The following is an 18,487-nucleotide window of genomic DNA, read 5'->3' as shown; positions in this document are numbered from 1 at the left end:
GGGGGGGGGGGGGGGGGGGGGGGGGGGGGGGGGGGGGGGGAGAGGCCGTCCTAGGACTTGGAGCTGGCCCTTTGTCAGTGTGCCATTGAGGCCTCCCAGAAGCCCCTTGAAACAGATGCCATTACTACCATCTATAGAGAGTAAAAGGGGGTAAGAGCAGGCAGAGTGTATGCTCTAGGTCATGAGTTGGCTCAGGCGACTCTTTCTGCTCCAGGCGAGGCTTGGTGGTGTGTGGCTGAAGCCTACATAGTGAGTGCATCACCTAGACGGCTGGCCCTGGCAGCCCAGTCCAGGGATGAACCTTAGAGCGCAGCACATGCAAGGGTTAAAGCGCCAGGAGGGGCCCTGAGGACTGTGGCAGCAGGTGGCCTGCCTGGGTCTGGTCCCATGCAGGTTCGTCCTCCCATACCCTTCTTGCCCTGAGAAACTTGAGCTCCATTTACCCCTCCCCCACTCCTCATCTCTGCTTCTTTGATGCCTCATGAGTTTGTGATTTTTGACAAGGTTGCCCTGCCACTCTCCAGGAAGACTAGATTCATCTGTGGGGGTCATCCCTGGAGACAGCCCTAGTGTCCCAGCCTGCGTCAGAGTTTGGGCAGCTGTTCCTAGCAGGAGCCCTAACATTCAGGGAGCCACCTTAGCAATGCCAAGCAAGAGAACCCCACCCAGGTGAGCCAGAGTTGCTGAAGGTAGCCTGGGCCAGCCTATGGCAGCCCCATAGGCTTTTCTTTACCTCCCCCACCTTCCAGGCACAGCTTCCTCTCATCTGCCTCACTCTCTTACAATCCCTGTTCAACTCACTCCAGTTCTGTCTCCTACCTGGGCGAGGCAGTCCTGGAGGATGGAGGAGCCACAGCCCTTGGGAACCCTCTCTGTCCTGTCTCGTGAGGCTTACACGATCCTGAGTGTGTGGCTAGCTATACCTGAGTGTTAGCTCTCCACTCAACTCACTTCAGAAAGAAAGGGCAAGCCCAGCGAGGTGGTGCAGACTTCTAATCCCAGCACTCTGGGAGGCAGAGGCAGCAGGATCTCTGTGAGACCGAGGCAAGCCTGGTCTACAAAGTGAGTGCAGGACAGTCAAGGCTACATAGAGAAACCCTATCACAAAAAAACAAGAAAGAAAGAGAAAGAAGAAAGGAAAGGAAAGGAAAGGAAAGGAAAGGAAAGGAAAGGAAAGGAAAGGAAAGGAAAGGAAAGGAAAGGAAAGGAAAGGAAAGGAAAGGAAAGGAAAGGAAAGGAAAGGAAAGGAAAGGAAAGGAAAAAGAAAGGCCGGGCATGCCCACTAATGCCCTGTCCTGTGGAGGTTCACCTGCTGGCTCTCGTGCGTCCGGTGCATGCCCGCACCCTTCCTCGTTCAGTCATTCTCTCAACAGACACAGAACTATACATGTTTATCAGTGTCAGTGGGTTCTGTGGGGTAATCCCTCTGTGGGGTCCCGGAGAGCTGGGACTGGATTAGGATTAGGTGGTTACAGTGATTGGGGAGTACTATCGGGACAGGAGTGTCAGCCCTGCCAGGACAGCCCTGCTCAACGAAGAACACACTTGCACCAGGGAACCTCTCAGGGCTCAGGGCTCAAGACACAGGTGTGAAAACCATCTGAGCGGAGGCACCCCATATGCTTCGCTACCTCAGTTAACTTGAGTACGCACGCGCAGGTCTGACCCGCTTCCCGTGCGCAGGTCTGACCTGCTTGTGCGTGGGAACCTTCCAGCTTGTCAGGAAGGTTCCCTTTGTAGGAATGGACCCACAGTGTCCAGGGGACAGGCATTTTGAAGCCAGTGGCAGCAATTGCTGGGCCTGATGTTGGAGCTTCATTGGTCTGGCCTTCAAAACCAATTTCTTTATTTTGCCCTTGGTTTTGGCACTATGCTTCTTCTTAGCCAAAAGCCCAAGAAGCTACGCTGGCCTTATTTTTACAACCGAGTCTCCTGTAGCCTAAAACTCACTATGTAGCCGAGAATGACTTTGGACTTCTCGGCCTCTGCTTCTGTCTCTCTCCTGGTTTGTGTGGTATTGGTGACTGGAGCCCAGGCTCCATGCTAGATGAGGACGCTACCACCTGAGCTGCATCGTCAGCCACAACAGCGGGACATGCTGAACGTTTGTCTGTCATGATTCCGCGTACAGGTGAATCAAGCTGTCCCCTGTAACCTGGGCATGGTGGTACGCACCTAGAATGCCAGCACCTGGGGCACAGAAACAAGAGAATCACAAGTTCGGGGCCATGTGATAGCCTGTCTCAAAAAGGAAAAACAAAACAAAAACCCAAACAATAACAACTACAACAACAACAAAACCTTTCATGTAATCTTTATTATTTATTTTTTATGGTTTTCTTTGTTTAACTTTTAACTTTATTTATTTAGTTGTTCATTTTACATCCCACTTGTAGGCCTCATCTGTCTCTCCTCCTGGTCACACCTCCTCCCCTTAATGTAATCTTGACACAACAATGAGTGAGCCTGTGGCAAAGATTGCTATTTAGCTCGTTAATTAATGAGGAGTCCGTAATTCCAAGTGACCCTGTGAGCACAAAGAAGGAATGTTGAGAGCCTTCACAGCTGAGCAGAGATGCAGGTCCCTGGCCACTTGTCATGTCCACCTACTCCCTTCCTGGGGGCAGGGGTCCGGTGCAGGACATCAGAGGTCAGAGGTGTGGACAAAGCAGGAAGCTCTGAGCAAAGCCCAACAGGACAGCTGAGCCTTCGTCCCTTTCCCTGCCTCCCTCAGCTGCGTCTGACTCAACCGTCCGGCCCTCCTGGTGTCCAGTGCAGGATTTTAATTATTTAGAAACAGTGTGTGGGGTCGACCCTAGCACACACGGTGCTGTGCTGGACTAGTGAGCTAGGTATTAGGAAGAGGAGGCTCGGGGTCCTGGGGCTGAGGATTCAGACTCTTGTCCTCAGCCACCCAGAGCTCCCCCTTGTCCACAGGGCAGCTGCGGAGCAGGTGGATGGAGGCTATGGGGTCCTCATCACAACCTTGGAAAATTTCTTAGCTTCCTTGTTCCCCTTCTGTAAACCAGAAGCAGCCGCAGCTCCCACAGTGGCTGGAAGATACAGCTGGAGCCTGGTATACATGGGACTCATGGAAAGGACTTGTGTGCTCCCTGTCCCCAGCTCACCACCGGCTGGGGACAGAGTGACATAAGCATTTCAGACACAGGGTTTGAGAAGCTGGGAGGGTGAGAGGGAAAGCAGGTCAAGGGGAACTTGAGGGACAGCCATCTTCAACAGTTCTGCTTCTTTAGTTTTTAAAACTTCCGTCACACTCTCTTTAAATATAACAAAACCCCAGGTCTACATCTTCCTTCTGCCCAGCTGTGGTGTGGCGGTGTGTGCTGTGGTGTGGTGAGATGCACACCAGCACTTGGGAGGTGGAGGCAGGAGGGTCAGGAGTTCAGACTCAGCTGCGTAATAAAGTAGAAGTTAGCAGGGCTACAGGAGACCCTGTTTTGGAGAAAAGGAAAAAAAATACTTGGTCATTTCCAACCTTTCATTTTTATGTGCTTTAAAATGATCACCAGATGCCTTTTAGCCCTGTTCATTAGAAGGCCAAAGGCCTGTTTCTGAAGTCTTCCTCTCTCCTTCACTTGTGCTTTCTGCGGCCGACCTACCATGAGGGGACAGAAGGCAGGTGGGCCTGGTTTATCCTACCCGAGAGCTGCTGAAACTCCTGAATTTGGGCCCTGGCATTTGCCATCGCTTCATAAGAGCCTCAGCCATTTTCTCTCAAATAGCACCTCTGCCCCGTTCTGTCTCTCCTCTCCTTCTGGGGTTCGTATTATACGTACGTTGAACTTCACTACCCTGTGTTAGTCACGGAGACTGCGCAAATTGGAAGGAGGAAAAGCTTGTTTCGGCTCTCAGTTTTGTAGTCTTTAGTCCACCGCCGTCCTTTCTTGTTGCTGTGGGCCTGATAGGAACACATGGGATGCAGCCTGGCCCTGTGTACCTCACCTCTGAGAAGGGAGATGAACAGGGATTAAGGTCCCAGCATTCCTTTCGAGGGCACACCCCACTGTCTAACACCCTTCTACTGCATCTCAATGGCGCCACAGACTGGAGACTAAATCAGGCCCCTGCAGGATGTCTGTATGAATGAGCACATCTGCTGTGTTCTCTGCTTCCTTTCTGGGTCTCTCTGCAGTATCTGTTACTTTTTTTAAAGTTATGTTTTGAAATTAGCTCATTAACCAGTGGCTTCCCATGTGGCATTTTCAGGCATCCTTAGCTTTGGGTAACCCACCCACTGCTTCCGTCTCTCCTCACCCCACCCTCACTCCTTTAACTCCCAGAATCTACACACACACACACACACACTGCTTCTTGCCCCCCCACACACACACGCTGCTTCTTGCATGTCACATGTATTCTGCTATCCTTGCAATTACTTTTCAGCTGGGTTGCAAGTTTGGCTTCCACATGGCTTTTCACCCACCATCCCTCGGGGTTAGCCTTCGAAATCATTTCCACCTTCTATGCCTCTCCCTGCTGGGTTCCAATGCTCCACTTGATTTTGTCTAACCTCCCCTCCCTCCCCTAATGTGGGCCCTCCAGGCCCCTCTGAGCTGTCTGGCATCTACTTGTGCTTCAAGTTAAACATACACGAGACTTGAAGCTGGATCCACGTACGAGAGAGAACATGTGGGGTTTCTTTCTAGGCCTTGGCCACCTCCTTCAGTATAAATTTCCCCGTGGGTAAGTTCTGACCAGTGTGCTCTTCACTAGTTCAGCCTCAGTTCTTAGTTGCATTCCTATCTTTATGCCCCATCTGTCTAGTTTTCAATCTATTGTATCAAGCTTTTTTGGTTTTGTTTGTTTGTTTGTTTTGAGAAAAGGTGTCCTGCATCGCAGGCTGGCCTTGACCTCACTGTGTAGCTGAGGGTGGCCTTGAACTCCTGGTCTTCCTACCTCCACAGCTGTGCACCGCCACGCCTGTTTACGGTGCCAGGCCTTCGTGCACACCACGGGAGCGCTCTGCCAGCTGAGCCACATTCCAAGCCCTGCAGCCTACATTTTCACACTTGGGTTTTCTTTGGAAGCCACGATCATGGTGGTTTTTCTGGACCCATTTGTTAGGGTCAATCGGTTCTCATTTCCTTGCTTTATTTCTATGAATTGTGCTGGGCAGTACAGTTGGAGAATGGTCTGTAGGTGTAGTTGGAGTGATTTCTTATTACCTTTGCCAGGCAAGTGTGAGAGCCACAGCCTGGGTCTGTTTTAATCTTCGTGCCAGAATGGAGGTGCCTGGGCCTCCTTGAAGCATGAGGTAGTCAGCTGACTCATAGGTGTCCTGAGCCTGTAATAGGAGGTTGTCAGCCAGCCTGCACTGTGCAGCTCCTGGTCTCCTCGGTCCCTAGTTCTTTAGGCTACTGGGGGGAGAGCCCTGCTGGTCAATACCTTTGCAGGACAAGGTGGAGCTCAGTGTTAGGCTGAGCCCTCCTGCAGCCTCCTCCTCTCCTGGCCTAACCTAGTCTGCCCTCAGTTCTTTAGCCTCTCGGAAGCTTTCGGAAGGCATGTTGTACGTGTCACCCTTGGGCTGGCCCCTTGCTTCTCCCTTCTCCGCAGTGGCCCATTTGCTCCCCAGTTTTCTCCTGCTATGGCCTCCTCAGATGTCCAGGCTGGCACCTTGGTCATCTCTCCCCAGCCACCTCTGCTCACAAGTCCCAGCACCTAGGGGGTCCTTCACACTGCCAAAGTCCTCCTCCCCCACCTACACCCCTGTCACTGCTGCCACCCACTCCAGCTGTACCTTCTCTGTCCATCACTGCCTGGGGCCAGGCTTGGTCCCCGTCCTCCCCATATCCTCTGCTCTGCAGACCCCATGACCTTCCCTCCAGGGCACTCAGCCCCTCCTGATACCCCAGGAGTCTCCCAGAGCTGATCCAGCTTAGACGGCTTATGCCTCAGGTATGCCTTGCTTCATTCATGAACTCAGCTAGCCTGCTGACCTAAGAAAGATGCCTCAGTCACCTCTGGAAGGGGTCTATGAGGGAAAAAACTGAGCCATTGGTAGGTTGCTGAGTGACCAAGCCTGCAGGCAGGGAAGGGGCCTGAATGTCCGCACTGACACCCAGCGAGCCATGTGTGTCATAGAACATCCCTTTCTCCACAGTGCTGCCAGACCCTGCTCTCCCACCACGTAGACCCCTTCCTAAGGGATGAAGATGGGTACACAGCCTTGGACCTGGCCGAGTATCACGGACACCAGGATTGCGCCCAGTACCTTCGGGAAATGTCTCGGCCGGTAAAGCCTCAGGGGCTCTGTGTGTCCTAGAGGACACACCTCTCTCACCTCCAACACTGGACAGGGGCCAGGCTGCGGGGGGGGGGGGGGTTGAGCCAGGGTTGGACAAGCTATGCCTGCCGTATGAACCACAGAAACGGTGTCGTGTCTGTGTCTTGGGGATGTTACTTCTGGCTGAGCATGCCCAGGGGTGGAAGTAAGACCCCCACCCTGGCTGACTAACCCTCGGGCCGCCTGTCATGCTCCAGTGGCGGGAGGCCCACCTTAGTCTCCCGCCTCTCAGAGCCGGATCCTCCACTATCCTAACTGGGCAGGGTCCAACAGGGGTTTGCTGACTGAACAGATAAAGGAATTCACAGAGAAGGGGTGATGTGAGTAGGTGGCCAGAGGGAGAAGACGGGGGAGTGGGCAGGCTTGGGGTGTTCCTTGTGGATGTAGTTTGGTGACGTGGACCCAGCTCTTCCCAGTGCTCTCCCCACACCCCAATTCTTCTCCCCTGATTCAGCCCAAGGCAGAGACCATGATAATTTTGTTAGTTCTCACTAGTGACCTGTCCCAGCCGTGTGTTGGTGAGGGGACTGAGGTTCAGGAAGTGAAGGAACCCCTGGGGCTCGCTGAGGAGATTCTGTGTTTCTCTCTCCATCTGGCTGTCCCCTCAGAATGTCGGGAACCAATTGAAAGAGAGCCCTCCATGGCCCTTCGGCCTACACTAGGCTCCTCATGTGATCCTAACCAAACTTTACTGCTTGAAGTCTGCAGCAAGCCCTGCACAGCGTGACACAGTTCAAGTAGGCCATGAGGACTCTTGTGGGGCTCCCCCGGGGGTGGAAGTCTCAGAATCTAGGATTCAAGTTTTGGAAATGGGCCAGTGACTAAACATCAGGCCGTGGCTGTCAGTGCCGGATGCTTGCTCTGGCTGAGACTGAAGCAAGTGGTGACATGGCTAGCTTCCGGAAAGTGAGCAAGAATGCACATTCTGGGCCCAGAGAGAGCCAGCCTCTGGAAATACCAGGCTTCTGTCCTCACTGAGATCTACCCTGCCCTGGGTAGCAGCTGAGATCAGGAGGTGGGAAGGGCAGCCGCTCTCCCGTGCCCATTGCAGGAGCACCTACTCCCCTGGACCAGGTCTCATCCAGCTTCCAAGAGTCTGACTAGGCCCCACCCCAGGCATGATGGGAATTCCAAGGCTAGCGTCTCGTCCAAGCAAGCTCCTGGCCTTCCATCTTCACAGCCGGATGTAGCCAGCCCCTCCTGAACCTAACCTCACCTCAGGGAGAGGGTCTCTGCATCTTCCCTTCCCCACCCTGCCCTCAGCTGAGGGCAGCGAGCCCCTCTTGCCTTCCTATGGTTGATCTGGTCCTAGCTGTGTCTTTGAAGCTGTATGGGACCCGAAGCAGCACCTCCCAGCTAGCCTGGGCCCTGCAGTACCTGGCACTCCCGAATCTGCATGGATGCCTCCCCTGTGGCTTAACACAGCTCCTCCATTTCCTGTACCCAACATTTTCCTCCCTGCTTGTAGGTGAGCACCCTGCAAGCCTGACACTTGACCCTGTGTGGACTCAGTGGTGTCTATCCGGGGGTCATGCAGAGCTTCATACTTAGGGCCAGAGCTTGGTGATGCCGGGACGCCGTCTTGACGGTGCCTGGTGACAGCGAGGGGTGCCCGACTCCGCCACCGCTGAAGCTGCCCCACCTCGTGCGGGAGGGCAGGCTGAGGCCGGCGGCAGGGGGAGCGCGCCTGATGCAGTATTGATGGAAACGCAATCTGCAGAGGTCGTCCGCGCTGGCTGTCTCCTGTGGGCCGAGGAGACGGTGAAATCCATTATTCCCCGGACACCACTGTCCTGAGATGCTCCCAGGGGACTTGCGGGCCCAGGAGAGGCAGCTTGAGTGCGAGGCTGTCAGTGTCAAGAGCGGTTCCCTGAAGGCGCGCCTTCAGCGACCACTTTACATCAGGGGTCTGTGGGGCCCTGGCAGACCCTCTGCTGAGCGTAGGGTCTGCATGGAGCCCTGGGCAAATTCAGGCCTTGCTTCTCCCTGGGCCTCGGTGTTTCTCTGTGCGGTGGGAGGTTCGGCCTCTTTTCCTAAGTGGGACAGAGGCCAGGTGGCTACTGAGGCGGTAGCCTGTGCCCACCTCTCTCAGTTAGTTGGTAGCCTGGTTCCCTGGTGTCAGTTAGTTGGTAGCCTGATTCCCTGGTGTCAGTGGGGGTCTGGGGGTTGCTTCAGACATGTTAGCCATTCATAACAACCCTAGATGGATGACATCTGTGCATGCCCCCAAGCCCAGGGAATGCGGCCCTCATCCCTCATGGTCTGGGCTGCCCGGTTTGCCTACCTTATACTCAGTCCCACCAGTGGGGTGCTGGATCCTCTTGGGCACCTGGCACCAGCCTTGAGTTTCTCATCCTCAAGGCAGGTCTGAAGCCCTTGTTTGGGGGCATAAGCAATGTCCCTCTTCTGCTCTGTTGTGATGGCGTCAGCTTAGTCTCCCCTCTCTCACTGCCGAGGGCCCTAGGGCCCCTTCATAGACACTCGGGGAAACTGGAGCTAGGGAAGGCTGGGGACTTCCCTGGACAGAGCCTTGCCTCAGGGTGGAGTGGAGGTGGCTGCCCACAGTAATGGAATCTCAGCTGTGGTGAACGGTGTCCAGCTTCGTCTGAGGTCATGATTTTCTCGGCCCGGGTGGCATTACAGGCCTGTAACCCAGCTCTCCACAGCTGCCCTCCATGATTAATGCATGGCAGGCTCAGCAAATGCTCAAATCTCACCCCAAACAAGGAAAGGGATGGCAGGCAATGGAGCCAGAGGGACTGCCACCCTCAGAATGGCCGTCCCAGGCATGATATGCCCAGCCATTAGGACTAAAGGATGGAGTCTGACACCTGCCCGCCCCCTCCCCATAGCAAGGATTCCCTCAGGGTCCATGGCCAAGACTGGGAGGCAAGGATGCGGGGTTCCCGCTGCCTGGAGGGCACCGTAGTCACGCTTCCTCCTGCCCACCATCGGAGGGTCGGCGCTAAGCAGTTTCCTGTATGCGTAGAGTCAGACGTTCCCATCCTGGTTCACCGTCAACAGCCCTGCCGAGACATGGCAAGAAGAGCCACAGGGCCCATTCAGACCAGGGTCCTGTGGTCCTCAAGCTGTGGGGCTGTTCTGAGGCTGAAGTCCATTCTCCCAGCCCAGGCCGACATCCAGCCTGAGGAGGCTGTTGCCAACCCCACTAAACCCCCTGATCTTTCTGGGATGAGGCAGGCAAGGGCCCTTTTTGCCCATTCTCTTGACAGAAGATTGAATGGCAGGGAAGGGAGCTGAGGCTCCTAGACGAGGGGGCCTTTGTCCCCAGGCTCCCTAGTTGATATGCTGATGGTCCAGATGGCTGCCATGTGTATCGGCCGGCCGAGGAGCCCTGAGCCTGGGACAGCTCCACAGCAGAGTGAGCAGCATTCCGATAGTTCCTGTCCTGTGACATCACCCCCGCAAGGGTCAAGCTCGGAGTCTGCAGAGAGATTGCCAGACCCCAGAGCTTCTGCTGACACTCCCTCAACTGTGTGCGGCTGTGAGAGCCTGGTTTCCCACTATGTGCTGGGAGACACTGTGTTGGATCATCTTAGGTCCTCCACGTCCCAGAGGTCCGTACCTAGCCCTCTACTGTGGGGCGGAAGGCTCCGTGGTAAGGGATCCCACACCTGGCCCCAGCCTGCTGGCAACCCGACACCTGGACCTTCAAATATTAATGCGATACCTCCCACTCCGGGACACAGCAACAGCCCCTGACAGCTGGGACCGGGACAACCACAGCCCCTGGTGCTCGGCTGCCCAGCATTTGCTTCTGAGAGCTGCCCAGGCTGAAGCAGGCAGATGTTCCAGCCCTGCAGGCCCACGTGCAGGCTCCTGGGCTCTGCAGACTCCCAGGAAAACTGAGGTGCACAAGAGGGCATACGGGGTTCATGCTGCTTTCTTTTCCCTGTGACCTGGTGAGCTGAGGGTGTTGGGTGGTGCGGGAGTGAAGAAGCTGTTTGCCTGGGCAGTGCAGGCTGCCACACTGTGTGTGTGGGGGGAGCAGGCAGAAGACCATCTCTGCAGGTGTGGGTAAAAGTTGGAAGCAGGTGCAGCAGAGGTTCCTGACAGAGCTTGGCTGTGGGTCACATATTCTGAATCACAGCTGGTCCAAGGCAAAGCCCCTGCCCTGCTCGGGGGGGGGGGGGGGGGAATCTCACCAGTACCATTTTTGGGGCCTGCCACTTCTGTGCCCGGGAGGGAGGTGTTGAGGCTTAGACGTGACTGTGGGGTGGATGTCATGTGTGCCCTGTTAGCTGCAGCCAGGATTCTGGGTATCCACATGCCAGAAGGGCTCCGACATTAACTCAGCCCTTGGAGCTCAGGTGTCCCCATCCTCAAGAAGCCTTCCACATCATCTCTCAGCCAAAAGGTGCCAAGCCCAGCTCGGAGGAAACAGGGATGGTGAGCCAAGCTCCATTCTTCGGGCCTCACATCTCCTCTTAGGCAGCACCAGTAGGAGGAACAGGAACCTGAGCTTCCTGGGTCAGGCGCCACAGCTGAGCCTGAGCAGAGCTGCATTGGGCAGCACATTCAGGTCGATGGCTCATCTGGCGGTCAGCACCTGAGGACAGTAGGGGTGGCCATGGATGGTCAGCTACCCAAGCTAAATGGGAGGGGCGCCTCTCCACGTTTGATGTTTCTGTTTTGGTGTGGCATGGACACTGAAAGCAGGTCCTGACTTGCACCTTTGCCTGTGGCATATAGTCCCTGCTACTCAGCCCTCACGTGTGGGCTGAAAAGAAATTCAAGTATCCGATCTTGCCTCTCTACCCAGCTATCTTCTTAGTGGCTGGACAAGCCAATCTGTGGCGCAGTAGTTCTGGGAAGGTTGAGCAGCTTGACTGTCCAAGGCCAGGCTCTCTGAGGTGATACCTCAGCCCTGGGCATAACTCAGAGTCCGTGCTCAGGCTCCCTGGACCCTATGTGGCCTAGTAGAGGGAGCCTGAAGCACCAATATCCTTACTTGAAAAAGGGCTGATGGGCCTATACGGCCCTGCCGCTGCCTTCCTTATTGGAGCTCACTGACTCCCTCCCCTACGTTATCCTCTTGCTCACGTCAAGGATCCAAGGATCGGGAGCCAGGTGAGTCTCAGCCCCAGGGAGCCAAGCTCAGCCCCAGGGAGGCGCACATGCCCGCATGTGTCCATGCTCCCATCGGTGTGGAGCTGGGAGAGGTGAGCACAGCTAACTCAGGAGTTAGCCCTGGAGTGAGGTTCACCTAGCACGCCCTGAGCTGGGCCCTGAGCTGGGCCCTGAGACAGGTGGAGGGCACAGTCTGCTAGGAAACCCAACCTCTCAGCACAGGTGGGCAGGGAGGCCAAGAGGGGCAGGATCCTGGGCCTCCCTCTTGCACGTGTCTCTTCTGAGGTCCTCTCTGAGTTGCACAGGCCCCCAAGACGCCCTGCACACTTGCCTGGCAAGGCTGTGACAGACCCCAGTCCAGACTCACTGCTGACTAGGTGTCTCCACCCCCAGGTGCCAGTCCTGATGACACCCCCGCCCCCACCATTTCCACCTCCTCCACTGTTGGCTGCAAGGCTCTCCCTGGAAGATGGAAGAAGAGAGGACTCAGGACTCAGGAGTCCCTCGCGTGAGTGCTTGGCCACAGAACTGCTCTGGGCAAGGTGTGGAGGGAAACAGAAGCCAGCTGGGAGGACCTTCTCGGAGTTGCTGGGCTGGGGAGGACCTTCTTGGAGGAGCTGGGCTCGGGCAGCTGAGCACATAGGGTCAGCCCTTCTCAGAAACTCTCCTCCCAGGGTTCTTTTGCAGTCTGACATTTTCTATCTTTGATACCAAGACCACAGTAACATGAGCAGAAATGAAAGCAGCTGGTTTCAGTGGAGCTCAGGCCAGAGACCTCAGCAGGCCAATGAGCATCAGGAGGAGGGAGGGCCTGCCCTCTGAGGGTCACCACCCTTAGAGGAGCGTGACCAGCCCTTATCAGAATGCAATTGGATGGCGTGAAGATATTAGCAGGTGCCACACGCAGTGAGGCTTTGTCTTGACCCATGGGCACGTTGCAGCTACTCGCTCACGTGTAGGAGCTGGTGTCTGCCCGTGTGGGCAAGCGTGTGTCTGTATGTGTCTGTGTCTGAGTGTATGTCTTATGTGAGTGTACATTTATAGCTCTTTGTATGTCTGCATATGTACTTGTGTGTCCGCACATAAGCATGTCTGTGTCTGCATGTGCATGCATGTGCCAGTCTGTTTGTGTTTCTGTATATGTGAGAGCGTGCCTGTGTCTGTGTTTGTCTACCTGTGTGTGTTTCTGTGTGTATGAGCATGTATATGTCTGTGTGTGTGTCTTCCTGTGTCCCTCTCTGTGAACATGCATGTGTCTATGTGTAGCATGTGTCTGTGTGTATCTACTTGTGTGTGTAAGAGAGAGTGTATGTCTAGCTGTGAGTGAGTGTGTCTGTGAGTGGGTCTATGTGCCTGCTTAGGTGTGACACAGAGGTGACTTGCTTGGGGTTGTGGTGCTGGTGTGTGTTTATAGTGCAGAAGGGACGTGGGTAGGAGGAGGACAGGCTTTGGGGTCTGACAGGGCTGGGTTAGGTCCCAGTGCCTTCAGGTCTTATGGCTCTGCCCAGGCTGCAGGGAAGTTGGGAGGGGCTATGGCAGGAAGAATCAGATAACTACAGGCTTTCCAGGTAGCCAGAGTGGGGCAGGCCCTTTTGAGGCCTCCGTGAGAGGCCCAGTGGTAGCATTTTGCCTCTGACCCCAAGGGGACTTTGGGACAGGGCTTCAGGGTCTTGAGCTCCTGTTAGTGTTCCTGGAAGGGCAGGGCTAGCCTGGGTCCAAGAGCTCCAGCTGGTGTCTCTGTTCTCCTGTGCCCCTGCCCTCTGATGCCCCTCTGACTCCAGCTGTCTTTAGCAGCTGTAACTCTCAGCCCAGACTGGCCTGGTCAGCCTGTCCCAAGGGAGCCAATGGCCTGCACAGCCCCTCTGAGGGTCACGTCCAGTGTCCCCACTGCCCCTCAGGTGAGTCTCTGCTCTTCCCTCCCTGTCTCTCTACCTCCAGGCTCCTATACCCCATGCTTTCTCAGCCCAGACAGCTCTGACCACCTCAAGTTCTGCGGAGACAAGAATGTCAGGGAAGCAGCAGCCAGGCCCTGTCTTGGGAACAGAGCCATTCTCTGTCATCCCAGAGTCCTGACCTCTGGACTCAGGGTCGGAAGCTGCTGTCACAAGAGGCAACCAGATACCTTCAGAAGGTCCTGGAGCCCGCTCCTCTGGAGTTTCCAGTTAGCCCTCCTTGCTCACCCCAACTTTTCCAGTCCCGCCTTTCCCTGGGTTCCAAAGGACTCTTAGAATTGCCCAGTGATGCTGGTCCGCACACAGTTCAATAAAGGCTCTGATAAGTCCTGCAGACCTGGTGACCAGGCAGTGTCAGCACGTTTTTACCATTTAGCTGTCTTTATACGGTATGCTCTAGGTAACCTTATCTAGGCCATGTTAGACCCCCTCCCCCAGTTCAGGGGGGAGGGGCACATCCTCAAACTCAAGGCCCGGCCTTTATTAGGCTAGGGACCTCTTTCTCAAGCTTAGATCCGCTTAGGGCCTGCCACCTGCCTGTCTCTGCAGGGGCCTGACGTGGAAGCCTGGGACCCTCATGATGGCCTGGCCGCTCTGCAGCTGGATGGGTTGCCTTCAGGAGACCTGGACATGCTGGTGCCCACCCAGGACGAGCGTGGCCGGCCCATCCCCGAGTGGAAGCGGCAGGTGATGGTTCGGAAGCTGCAGGCGCGCCTGGGTGCAGACTGTCCTCCAGATCAGGTGCCACAGGAGGGGAAGGAGCCAGAGGAGGAGCACCGGGCCAGAGGGAGGGGCAGAGCCTGAAGGAGGAGGGTGGGGCTCACCAGAGGGCACTGGGGAGTTTGGTTGGGAATGGGGGGGGACAAGGAGTTAGAGTAGGTGGGGAGGAGGTGTGGGTGTGGGATAGTGGGGCAGGAGGTGGGAGGACGGAGGTGAGGAGTGGGATGAGGAGGTAGGAACATGGCCGCTGAGTGCCATCAGGGGTGGAAGGTGCCAGTGGGATGCCCCAGTCCAGACTGGGAATCCCCCCTGCTACTGTGTGGTCCCAGCTCCCTCTCCTGCCATCCTGTGGGTCACGGGGCTTGGGTCACGGGGTTCCAAGCAAGGCATTTATGGCCTCAGAGGAAAAGGCTCCACGGGTTCTGTCACCTACCGGACTGGGCTAACCCTACTGTCCTGCTGCTTAGATTGTTGCAGATACCAAAAGGAAAGTACAGTCCAGTGAGGGCAGGGTGTGTGGGCGAAACCATGGGGAAGGGTGAAGGAGTGTGAAGTGGGGGTCTGTGGGGGGGGGTCACCTCTCTGGGCAGGTGACCTTGAACTGGAGTTAGAGGGGAATGAGGAGGAACCCATTCGAGTTTGGGTCTAGGGTCTTTTGTGTTCTTGGCAGAAGGGAAAGCAAGGCCAAAGGTCCTGAGGTGAGGTGAGCAGGCCCCAGGACTGAGCAGTAGAGACTGCCGGATGGAGTGAACGGGTGGTTTGGGGGAGGGGGAGGCCTGCGGGGATCGAGGGTGTGCAGAAGGTGCCTGAGCAGTGAGGGGACTATGCTTTGGCCTGGCCTTTCTGGATACTGTCTGAACAAGCAGAGCTAGAATCCCCCCTCCAGGCGTGTGGATTGCACTGTGTCGCGGTTTAGAGAGGAACTGTCTAGACAACGCTGTCACTGGGGGCAACTGAAAGGAAGCTTTAAAGCCAAAGTAGGAACAGTCCATTGGGCCAGGCACGTCTCTTCCAGCCGCAGGTGCTAAGGACTCCTGCCTGCTGCATATGTTCAGCCTCCAAGAGTGTCTGCCTCCTGCCACATCTTCAGGACTGGGGCGCAGCAGGGCAGTGGCGGGAGGGCGGCCACCAGGAAGCCCCTTGGAGTCTAAGGGCGGGCTCATGGTTCCACAGGGACAAGAAGCTCTAAGACAGGGAGGAGGGTTGTGAGGGGTTTAGAGTGATGCCTTGCCTCAGGCAGAGGCCTCTGTGCTGGCCCCTTGCAGCCCGGACACTGTCTAGAGCAATGGTGTCTGTCCGGAGGCTGGCGAGGAGGTAGGCAGGGTTGCTCATCTTAACATCAAGGGCTGCTGGAGGCAGGCCATGGGGGGGCAGGCCGTCTCCATCTTCCCTCAGGCTCCGCTCTGGACTGGGTTGGCCAGACACCAGCTTCCCTTTGTAAAGCCAGGAGAGGGCCAGCTGGTGTCCAAGGGCCAGGCTGTGGGGAACCAAGCAGAGCACTGGTGAGTGTGAGCTGTAGTGGCTGCCAACCCAGCCTTCCTGTGCCCAGGACGAGGGCCAGAGCCGCAGCTCAGGCCGGAGCTCAGGCCCCGCCCCCGCGGAGCAGGCAACTTGGAGGTATTCGCAGACGCACCAAGCCATCCTGGGCCCCTTCGGGGAGCTGCTGACGGAGGACGACCTGATCTACCTGGAGAAGCAGATCAACGACCTGCAGCTCCGGCGCCGATGCCAGGAGTATGAGAGCGAGCTGGGCCGGCTGGCAGCGCAGCTGCAGGCCCTCCTGCCCGAGCCCCTGGTCAGCATCACCGTCAACAGCCACTTTCTGCCCCGTGCTCAGGGCCTGGAAGACGAGGAAGCCCCAGTCCCGGTGCCTGAGCTGGAGGCCTCGGCGGAGCCCGGGAAGGCCGAGGCCAGCGCGCAGCCGCTGCCCTTCTGGTGCAGCCACATAGGCCGCCTGGTGCGCAGCATGTCCCTGCTGCTGAAGGGCATGAACGGGCTGGCGCAGGGCGAGGAGAAGCCGCCCACCCCGGTCCGGCAGGACCCAGGCAAGGAGGCCGTGGCCTGCCCACCCCGGAGCGAGGCCCAGCGCGAGATCCAAGAGTGCGGGGTGTCGGTGCGGACGCTGCGGGGGAACTTCGAGTCCGCCCCGGATCTGCCCTGCGCCTCGAACTCGGGTCCCTGTGAGCTGGGGGCGCGGCCCGTCCAGTGTATGCGAGGCTGCTGGTCGGTGCCGCCACAGCCCCGAGGCGACCCAGTGGGCGGGGAGCCCAGGCCCGGCGACACGGAGGAGGCCAGCGACTCGGGCATCAGCTGCGAGGAGGCCCCGTCGGAAGCTGGCGCGGGGCCGGGGCTGGACCTGGCCAGCCTGCGCAAGGAGCGCATCGTCATGCTGTTCCTCGGCCACTGGAAGAAGTCCGCCTACACGCCCGCGCTCAGGACGGCCGCCTGCAGGACCCTGGAAGCCCGGCGTGCGCGAGCCGAGGGCCCCGCGCCGGCCGGGGCCTCGCGGCCACCCTCCCCGCAGCCCAGCGGCGGCCCCCGGCTCGGCCACCTGTGGCAGCAGCGTGGCATCATCACCCACCTGCTGGGCACCTGGAAAGCCATCATGGCGCACGTGCCGGCCCGGCAGCTGCGGAGGCTGAGCCGCAGGGCGCGCGGGCCGCTGTCCCCCGAGCAGTTCCTGCCGCACGTGGACGGGGCGCCCGTGCCCTACGACAGCCTCTCGCTGGACCTCTTCCTGCTCGGCTACTTCCAGCTCCTGGAATGCGACCTGCCGGCCGAGGAGCGCAAGATGCGCCACCTGCTGTGCTTCGAGGTCTTCGAGCACCTGGGCGCACACGGCTGGGAGGCCGTGCGCGCCTTCCACAGGGCGGTGACCGACGAGGTGGCCGCGGGCCGCCGGGCCTGGACCGACGGCTTCGAAGACATCAAAGCCCGCTTCTTCGGCTCCGCGTCCCAGGGTCCCCCCTGGGAGGGGCAGCCCGGCCGCGAGCTCGGCTCCTCGCCCCACGCTGCCCTCCCTGGCAGCGGCCCCGAGCCTGCGACTCGGAGGCTGGGGTCCGACTCCCAGCGGAGCAGCTTCAACAGTGGGGACATCTGTGGCTACATCGACCGCAGCTTCGCCTTTTGGAAGGAGAAAGAAGCCGAGATGTTTAACCTCGCAGACTGATGGTTCAGCGGGTAGAATGGGATTCTGGGGAGGTTTGGGGTTCCTCTTCTTCGTTCTTTGCACTCTCTGGGGGTTAGGTGAAGTGGGCTGGGTGATGGCTGACTCCAGTCCATCTTTACAGAGATCGGGGATGGTGTCCATCTCTTCTGAGCAGTGACTTGGGGTCAAAATCCTTCTCGTTTGTGAACACAGCCCGCAGGCCCTCAGCGGCCATGTGGGTCGGATGGTCCTACAGCCAAGGTCCCAGCACCAGGACCCCCTGCCAGTCTTGCTTTCAGCAGTCACGTGACTGTCTCTCCCTTCAGTTTCCACGTGCAGGTGCGCTCAGCTACACCAACAGCTTCTCCTGGTTAGTCATGGTCGCTGCTGTCCGGTGCTAGCAGCATCCTTCCTCGGGCACTGCCTGGTCCCTGAGGCTAGGCTCCCCATCAGGCCTTTGTCTTCTAGCTGACCAGCCCTTCCCAGACTCACAGCTGGAGGCAGTGGCAGGGCCACAGGAGGACTCTAGGAGCAGGGGCACCAAGAATGTCCACCAAGAGATGAGGAGTCCTCAGCGCAGAAAAGTTGGTTCCCTCTGAAGGGAAACTGAGCTTCTGAACCTGGGAGCAGCAAGGGCAGGACATGCCAGGGGTGTTCGTGGGGGCATGTGGGAGTCCCCACAGAATAGAGAAAGGAGCCAAACACCCTTGCGGATTCCAGGGACCATAGAGAACCACGGCAGCCTGGTGCTAGAGGGAGGCCGCAGACCACTGACTGCAAGATGGGGCTCTATTCCAGCTCCTGGTGACAGGCAGAAGAGCCACCGCCCAGCTCGTGGGGCCCAGGAGAACTGGACTGGAACCCATGGGGGACTTTGGGGTGGCTTTTTGAGAAAACTACAATAGGCCCTAGAGGCAAAGGCACAGACAATGGGAAAAGAGTCTCCTACGGTGTCCCCACCATTGGGGGGGGAGCAGGGAGCCCTAACCTTGGACTTTTGGATGACAATGCGCAGGCTGTTGGCTGGAGCAGAGCCTACAGACTTAAGACTAGGTAGGAGTCCCATGGCAAGAGACCTCCAGGGAGCTAAAGCTGGCATAGCTAATGGGTGTTGGTGCTGCAAGAGCCACAGTGGGCAGGCCTCCAGCCCTGGCCCTCCCTGTGACCTGCTTTGGGGTGACTAGGCCCTTGGCTTCCTTGGCTTCTAGAGCTTCATCAGGAGCTGGAGCTGGATGTGTGTTTGCAAAATAAAGTTCCTGTTTCTGGCTGGTG

At 57.4% G+C, this 18,487-nt stretch overlaps 1 protein-coding gene across 4 annotated transcripts in view; it reads left to right on the top strand.

Moving 5' to 3' along the window:
* The window catches only part of Espnl (espin like), a 22,560-nt gene extending 4,073 nt beyond the window's left edge, over positions 1–18,487 (top strand). The window contains exons 5-9 of one of the 4 annotated variants that reach the window (XM_055616688.1): positions 6,122–6,253; positions 11,789–11,903; positions 13,190–13,293; positions 13,897–14,088; positions 15,617–18,487. In XM_055616688.1, coding sequence (XP_055472663.1) covers positions 6,122–6,253; positions 11,789–11,903; positions 13,190–13,293; positions 13,897–14,088; positions 15,617–17,236 — 2,163 coding nt within the window. In that variant the 3' untranslated portion in view covers positions 17,237–18,487. Of the gene's footprint in view, positions 1–6,121; positions 6,254–10,451; positions 10,715–11,788; positions 11,904–13,186; positions 13,294–13,896; positions 14,089–15,616 lie in introns of those variants that run through there. The other 3 variants (XM_055616690.1, XM_055616687.1, XM_055616691.1) reach the window with 3 other exon arrangements.

Source organism: Psammomys obesus, unplaced genomic scaffold (genome assembly GCF_907164565.1).
Source record: "Psammomys obesus unplaced genomic scaffold, mPsaObe1.curated_primary_1811, whole genome shotgun sequence".
In the NCBI taxonomy this organism is placed as follows: domain Eukaryota; kingdom Metazoa; phylum Chordata; class Mammalia; order Rodentia; family Muridae; genus Psammomys; species Psammomys obesus.
Note: the sequence above shows the minus strand (reverse complement) of the source record. Positions and strands in the feature narration are given on the sequence as shown.